The 8,572-nt window shown below is 36.3% G+C and overlaps 1 protein-coding gene, 1 long non-coding RNA gene and 1 pseudogene across 2 annotated transcripts; 1 reads left to right on the top strand and 2 right to left on the bottom strand.

Moving 5' to 3' along the window:
• On the bottom strand, positions 7-1,861 carry LOC104716623. Its single transcript, XR_756116.2, has 8 exons — positions 1,776-1,861; positions 1,538-1,674; positions 976-1,323; positions 814-886; positions 660-724; positions 535-570; positions 348-426; positions 7-251 (listed from the first exon to the last, which is right to left on the bottom strand). It is a non-coding gene; the product is annotated as an uncharacterized LOC104716623 (long non-coding RNA).
• LOC109126799 lies at positions 4,605-5,457 on the top strand (annotated as a pseudogene).
• LOC104716619 (pentatricopeptide repeat-containing protein At4g35130, chloroplastic-like) lies at positions 5,895-8,547 on the bottom strand. The gene has a single exon (XM_010434020.2). The coding sequence runs from the start codon at positions 8,395-8,397 to the stop codon at positions 5,977-5,979; it is 2,421 nt and encodes an 806-aa protein (XP_010432322.1). The 5' UTR covers positions 8,398-8,547; the 3' UTR covers positions 5,895-5,976.

The following is an 8,572-nucleotide window of genomic DNA, read 5'->3' as shown; positions in this document are numbered from 1 at the left end:
TTGTAAAAATAATTTCAAGAAGCCATAAAAAGCACAGTGACAGAAAAAGCATACACCCATTTTGAAGTCAAAGAGAAGCATACCTGAAATGATATTTTTTTTACCAAGGATGGCACTGCATAAGATCAAGAAGAAACCACAGTTGCAAATTTTACCTCTCTCTGGTCTCCGGATACCAGTGAACAAATCTCTTCGTTTTGCCGGTAATATAACCATCTCCAACAAAGCGTGTTTAGCTGCATCAAGTCCAGCTGCAATAATTAAGCAGAAGTCATGAGGAGAAGAAAACCTTATAACATCTCCATTAAATACAGAGGTAACCATAAAAGAGATAAGGAGAAGGAAACCTAATCACATCTCCATCAAGTCCAGCTACAATAATTCAGCATAAGTGTTTTTCCATATACTGCAACAAATATAAAGAATCTGGAAAACAAAATAAGAACACTGATGAGAACAAAGCACATATACATCACCAACAATAGCAAATCTCTGAAAGTCATTAGGGGAAATAACAAGAAGATGTAACCTTACCTCTAAACAGATGATAGACGAGAAAATATCCACGATCTGCATCAAAGAGAGAGATATAAATATCAGTTTTAAGCGTACCAACAAAATTAAACAAGTTAAAACGGACAAATTTTAAGAACAATTACTCGTCTGGGAAAGAATTTGTGGAGCATCTCTAATCTGAATGTGTGTGTGTACACAGTAAGAACATCTAGGAGCACACAAGAAACAGAGTATCAACAATCGCCAATATTAAGGTAACCTGAAAGATAAACTGAGCAGAAATCACAATGTCTAAACCTGAAAGTTAAACTCCCACAATGTTTTCTATTTGAACCTCCCACACCGTCAACAATCCAGGTGCCTCCTCGATCTGCATCAAAAGAGAGACTGAGATGTTAATTCACTTATATATAGAAAAAAAGTAAAAGATGAATTAAGACTTAAGAGGAAGAACAAAACCCATGAAGACTTTAAAACAGAGAAGAAGCGTGTCCATCAAAGCCATCACTGATCGATCAAAGCATCATCCAATACCTGAAATAACATAGAAACTTAGAAACCAAACCCGGAAGAGCAACATTGAATGAGAGTGATAAGGATCAGTCAAAGCCATCACACGATCTACATCAAAAGAGAGAATGAGATGTTAATTCAGTACAGTACTTATATATAGAAAAAAAAGTAAAAGATGTATTAAGACATATAATTAGAGGAAGAACAAAACCCATTAAGACGTAGCACACAGAAGAAGTGTTTCCATCATTGATTGATAAAAAGCATCATCCAATACCTGAAATAATCCAAAACCTGAAAATAAAAACAGAAATAGAAGTTAAAAACCAAACCCTAGAAAATCCTATGATCGAATCAAAAAAAAAGACACCAGACAGAGACTAGTTCGTGTCCATCAAAGCCATCATCATTGATTGATAAGTTAGAAACCAAACCCTAGAAAACCCAATGATCGATTAGAAAAAACAACATAAGAAACCAGTTTTTAAGAATGTCACCACTCACTCACCACCAACGAAACAAAACGAACGAGTGAAGACGATGTACTAGAGAGTCAGAGGAACAAAACCTCTGAAGACGTGGCACAGAGAAGAAGCGTTTCAATCAAAGCCATCGTCATCGATTGATAAAAGTATCACCCAAAACCTTAAAGAAGACCAGAACAACAAGTTAGAAGAAACCAAACCCTAGAAAGAAAAAAAATAAGCAAGTTTGAGATTGAAATAAAATCCTGGTCCACCACCAACCAACGAAACGAGAGAGCTTGCGGAGCGGAGAGACTTTACGTCCACTCACTACAGAGAGGAACGAAGAAGAAAGAAAGAAATAAAAATAGTGAGGAAGATAGATGTGAATGAGAGAGCGTATTATATTTATAGACGGCCGAGATCTAATCTTATTCACGTTTTAACGACTAAGATTAAGTCGGTAGTCAAAACAACGTTGACTCTTTTGTCCAGCTGGCAATATTTCCTTTTTTGTCATCAGTTTATTTTTCTTTATAGACGGTCGAGATCTAAAGCATTCATGTTTTAACGGTCATCGACGTTAAACCTACAAAGTCCAGCTAGCAATTTCCTTTTCTTTTGTTTCGCAAAATCCCTTTTTGCTTTTTTTGTTTGGTAGATTTTTTTTTATGAGACCGTTAGAGAGATTTTATTCAGGTTAAAGCTACAAAACTAGCATATATGAAAAACCAAGTAAATCAATATCACCAATATAGATCAAATCATCATCATCATCATCAACGTTTCCATAAAAGGTAAAAACTTGGAGAAATATACTTACCTCCATCGATCCATTGGTTTTAACAATTTTTATTTTGTAGATTGTTTTTTTATTGGTTGAATTGCGTGTAAGTAGATATTAAATGGTACTTTTTGTTTAAAGAATAGACAAAAATTAAATGATTCTTTGATCTATGTGTATAACTCTAAAATTCATATGATAAAAATAGAGATAGTATTTAGTATATATTGTATCTAATATTTAATAAAATATTAGATTTGAAAACCTAAACAATATATAAGTAAACAAAATTTTATAATTTTTATTAGTATTAGAGATATAGTTGTTTATGTTTATTAATTCAAATAATAAATTGTTACTATGTCCTGTAAATGTACAACTATGGCTTTTGGCATAGTTGTTTACAATCATAGGTCATAAAAATCCTATGGCTTTCTTTGATGACAATTTCTAGATTGGGGACCTTGTCTGTCGGAAGGAGTTGTCACTAAACTTCCAGTGTATAGTTTTGTGAGCGGGATCAACAATAGAGTTGCGAAAATTGCCAGGGAAGATGGGACCACAAGCGTGGTATAAATTTGCTTTGTCTCTTTGCTGCTTTTTGGCTTTTATGTACTAATGGTGTGTGTTTTGCTCGTTATCTATGCAATATGCTGTTCGTTTTTACTAATGGTAACTTATTTTCTTGTGATAAGGTTGATCATGAAGACATAGAAAATCTCCAGTTTACTTATGAAGTTGTCGTTGCAAAGTTTGATCAAGCCTTCCCTAACGTGATGGGTAGTGACAATGATTCCACCGAGGAAGAGGATGGTAGTGACGACAATGACAATAGTTCTAGCGAAGAAGCAGTCCCATCCCAATATTTTTTAGCCTCCAGGTGAACTAAATTTTTTAGACTCCTTTTTCATAGTTAATTTTTTTTTTGGATCTCTTTTATTCAAAAGATTGTGGAGTGGACCCTTGGCTTTGCCCCTCCCGCCACCCTCTTTTATCACCACACTTATTAGTAGTATTATTGTATATATTCGTGATCAACAAAGAGATCATACAGTAGATTAACAAATTAGCATAATGTCAAATTGATTATACAGAAAAATTCACTTTATTGAATGATAATTAATAAGATGCTAGTATGTAATTAAGCAATATATAGGGATTGGTTTCTAATTAAGCAATCTCCAACGGTAGTATGTAAGCAAATTTCCTAGATGTTAAAGGGAAAAAATAAATAAAAATATGGAATAAGCTTCTTTTTTTTTTTTTTGGACAAACAAATATGGAATAAGCTAAGAATTATTTCTTAGCTATGATATTTTACTGGTCACAATGAGTGGAGTGTTAGTAAAAAAAAGAAACGGAAGTATGTTAGCCAATTTTTTTTTTGTTGATTTTGATTATATATGTGCAGGCAAATGTTGATGAGGCGGTAGAGAAACTCAAATCCAAAGGGATTGATGCATATGGAATCGTTTTGTCATGTTTCCAATGCTCAACATCGCCGTAATCTTGCTGGATTTCAACCACAAGGATCCCCCCCCTACACGAGTCTGTTCTTAAACTTTGTCCCTTTTTAACTATTATTTGTATTCAATGTCTTTTTATTGAATATATATCTCTCTTTGATGCAGATCGTGGAGGCACCGGGGGGACTAATATGATAAGGTTTTTACCTTTATGTGTGTGTTGTTATTACATATATTTACAAGCTGACATCATTGTTCGTGGTTATGCTGGTTGGAATTCTAGGTTCGCTTGGAACGTCTTAACCAAGTCTCCCAATGGTACGCTCTTTTCTTTTGACACTTCTCCCTTACATCTATACACCTTTTTGCCTTATCGGTTGTTTTATTTAATTTTGGCTAGTTGTTGGTCCTCTGTTTCTTGTGTTTTCCAGATGACGTTCTTCTTGCTGTCATGTCTCAGTTTATCTTGAAGGATTAATCCTTTGCTCTGTCGTTACTCCGTGTTGCCTCTTTTGACAGTCTCCCTTTGTTATATCCCAGGCAGCATCAAGAACCCAGAGCCTCTTTGATGGAAACGCTTCTTCTATGTGCTACGTCTTCAAGGGGTTTTTTGTTCATCCTCTTAATACATCTTTTGTTTTCGTTTTTTGTTATGTTCCTTACGTTTCCTTCTTTTGTTTTTGCAGGTGTTTTGGAACCCAATTATGATATGATCATGGCGTAATCTTCTCCATGCTGCTACGTCTTCAGGCATGTTCTCACAGGTTCCTTCTTCTAATTAAACTCAAGAACCATTTGATTATGTCTTGTCTCTTTGGTTTGGTGGTTTATTTCTAATTACATGTTGTTAACTTTGTATGTATGGCTTGTGAGGTAATGATTTAATTCAGAATCCAAGACTGTAAGTTACTATCTAAAGATTTAAAAATGGTTTTGGTTTGTTTGGTTGTTGATTGTAAAACAAATTATCTGATTTTTTTGAAATATAATGCTAAGAAACACTTGTTTAGAACTTTACCATTGGAGGAATAAATTTTACATAATCTTTAAAAAAATTTTAGCTCAAAAATTTATACTTTTTAGACTTATAATATTACTAACAAACTTGTTAAGAAATTTACCATTGGAGAAGGTCTAAACGTTTCCGATTTTTCTTTTTCTTTTTCCAACCAGACTTTTTATCTCAAGATCAGATTGAGAAGCTTCTTGATGGGGACGCTCAGGACCTTGGATTTATGAAATGTCGCCAAGGATGCGTTGCCACAGACGAAAGAAGGTGTCATGGAGATCCAACCAATTCTACGAAGAAAGCTTGGAGATCTATCTGGAGAGGTCAAGAAAGTTCCTCAAGAAGTCACTCCAAAAAGTACTCAAGAGTTTAGAAGTGTGCCAAAACAAAGACAACACCAATTGATCGTTTGGAGAAGCAGGAGCTGTAACAATTTCTCTATTTGTATATCGGTTTAGCTTCATGTCCGGATCAAAGGCTTGCGGAAAATGGTCATTGGTCTCAAAGGTGATGAGCCAGAACAAATTTACATGTGAAGCAGAAGCAAATGAATAGACAAGGCTTGATTCTGAGTTCCAATCTGAAAAGTCTTTGAAGATGGAGGATGTGCAGATCTTAGAGTCATACATTCTAGGTACTGAAGATGGGATTGAGTCACTCTCTAAATCATTGATTAAATACAGAGTCTCGGTTCTTAATATCTAATAGGTCACTGTGCCTACAAACTTTTTGGACAACATGTAAATGTTAATTAACACAGAAGAAACTAATACAAGATTCTTTCACATACTTCAATTTTAATTTCTTCTTTCTTTCTAAACATAAGATTCTTTTTAAAAAAATCTAGAAACAAGACATTAAACTCGAACTTTCATATGTTCTTTAACATTGAAAAGAAAACTGAATCAGTGTTAACTCTGCTAAAATCTTATTCTAATCTCCTTTTCATTTTAGCTTATCGATACTTCTTCAACCATCCCTAGACCACTCTGCTCTGTTCACTTAGAGATTGAAACTTTCTTCTCAGCTTTTATCAGGATCAAACTGTGTGTATATGTCTAGTATTTTGTTATGTTTTACTCTGTTTCATAAATATTGTTTCTCTGCTTTTGCTCTGTTTTAGCAATAAGAGGATTCTTTTTTCTATATATATTGCCAAAACATGTGTTCTTCTTTTTACATTTGTTGGATAACATAGACCTACTTTAGCCACAAACTGTGTTTTCACCAGTAATTCCCACACGAGCAGCGACCATTGGAGAAGTGATGAAAAATCTTGGAATCTCCCACAACGATCTCTCTTCTCGTCATTTTCGACGCTTTTTCCAAGAACTCATGACATTTTCTGCAGATTCTCGTGCTATTCCTCACCATAACTGTTCTGCCTGTTTCCGTAGAGATCAAACCAAAACATGTGGCGAGCCTTACCGAATGTCTTCTTGGTGAATTGCTTCTGCTCTTAACTAGAGTCTCTGGTCTCAACTTCGAGATACAGTAAACATAACTGTCTTCTTTTTCTTTTTCTTCTCCAATCATCCTTGTCACAATATCTAAGACTTCATAGATCTTGTTTGTCTCCACGTCAGATCTGTCTCCGTTTGTGAACACATGAGTTTTGCTCTTCGTCTCAACAGTACTGCGACTTGATGTTCTGGATATGCCTTTGCTCTCCATGAGAAGCTTAATCCTATTTACATCTTCCCATCTTCCAGCTTCTGCATACATGTTCAAAAGCAAGACATAACATCCCGTGTTATCGTGTTCCATCTTAAATAAATGTTCTGCAGCGAATTCAGCTACGTTTATGTCCATGTGGTTTCTGCTTGCATTTAACAAAGACCCCCAAATCCGAGGTGTTGGCACAAATGACATTTCTTCGATGAATCTCTTGGCTGCGTTGAAGTTTCCTGTACGGCCAATGAGATCCATCATGTACCCATAATGCTCTATTCCAGGATCAATCCCGTATTCTCTTTTCATCATCTCAAAATATTCCCATCCTTCATCAACCATACCAGTAACGCTACATGCTGCTAGCAGTGAAGCAAAAGTGCTCTTGTTTGGATTTACTTTAGAAGCAATCATCTCTGAGAATAAGCAAACCGAAATTCTCCCAAAACCGTGTACTGCATAAGCCATGATGATGCTATTCCATGAAACAACGTCCTTTACCAAGACGTGGTTGAAACATTTTCTTGCATCATCAAGGTCACCACACATGGCATACATGTGAATGAGTGAATTCAGGATGATGGTGTTTGACACGTATCTGGACTTAACAATATAAGCATGAATTTGTCTACCTTCACTCAAAGATAAACATTCTGCATAAGCTGGTAGAATACTAGCAATTGTTGTGGAATCAAGTACAAGTGATGAATCCCAGAGCTCTTGGAATAGCTCCAAGGCTGAATAGTTCTTCCCATTCTCCACATAAGCAGCAATAATCGAGTTCCACGAGACAAAATTCTTTTCAGCCATTCGATCAAATATAACCTCAGCTGATTTTAACTGCCCATATTCCCCATACATGTCAATCAGAGCAGTTTCCAATACTAAATGAGGAAGAAAGCCTCTCCTAATTGCATACCCATGAATCGTTCGACCCTCCAAGATCCCACAAGCAGGAAGCAGATTTATCAATGTAATAACATCTGGCTGCAACCCATTTTGCTCTGACATCTTCTGAAAACAGAGAAAAGCATCAATGACTCGTCCATTTCTAGCATAACACCCTACCATAACGTTCCAAGCTACGATGTTCCTCTGACTCATACCGTTAAATATCCTCTCTGCACAACTCACTTCACCGTATTTACTGTACATGTCAAGAACTGATGTCAATACCATAACATCACCGGTTTCAATCCTACTTCGAAGAGCATGGCAATGTATCTCCTTCCCCATTTTTGGACTATACACATAAGAACAACAAGCACCTAAAGCGCTCATAATACTGAACCTATCCGGTTTAAATCCACATATCAGCATTTCTTTAAACAGCATCAACGAGCGAACGCCATCATCAAGGGCAAGATATCCAGAAATCAGAGAATTCCAAGAAACAATGTCTCTCTCAGGCATTTCGTTGAACACTTTCTCTGCATCCCAAGCACACCCAAGCTTCATGTACATTGATATAAGAGAATTACAAACGTAAACATCTGAAACAAACCCAAGCTTGATCACCATCGCGTGAATCTTCTTCCCATCTTCCGCCGACAAAATCCCAGCAACAGACTTAATCACGAAAGGATAAGTAAAAGAATCAGCTTTGATTCCTGCAAACACCATTCTGCAATAGAATTGAACCGCTTTAGTGTAAAACCCAAAGCTAGTGTAACCTCTAATCATCACATTCCAAACGAAAGCATCAGCTTTGTTCATTCCATCGAACAGTTGGAGTGCATCATCCATGAGACCTGAATCAGCAAACCCACGTAAAGCGCGAGTGAGCGCAGGATCATTGAGCTGCTGGAATCGTTTCCGAAGAACCATCCGGGTTGGTTTCGAGAGTCTCGAGTCGAATTCGAGATTTCGATTCCCGTTTTGCTTCCCCGTTGTCTGGTGATTCTCGGAAGAAACACACTTGCACGCTTCGTAAGTGTAGATACGGTTGCATCGAGATAGAAGAGTCGCAGCCATCAAATTCCTGAAGAAATTGAAGATTCAAGCAAATTTGTCTCTCGTCGGCAACATCGTCGTCTTTTGCATCTTCGTTTTCTCGCGGGAAAATGTTCGGTGCTCGTAAAAACCAGTTAACGATGACGACATTAATCCTAGTTTTAGAGTTTTTAATAAAATTATGAATTATCAGAAA

Source organism: Camelina sativa, chromosome 10 (assembly GCF_000633955.1).
Source record: "Camelina sativa cultivar DH55 chromosome 10, Cs, whole genome shotgun sequence".
In the NCBI taxonomy this organism is placed as follows: domain Eukaryota; kingdom Viridiplantae; phylum Streptophyta; class Magnoliopsida; order Brassicales; family Brassicaceae; genus Camelina; species Camelina sativa.
Note: the sequence above shows the minus strand (reverse complement) of the source record. Positions and strands in the feature narration are given on the sequence as shown.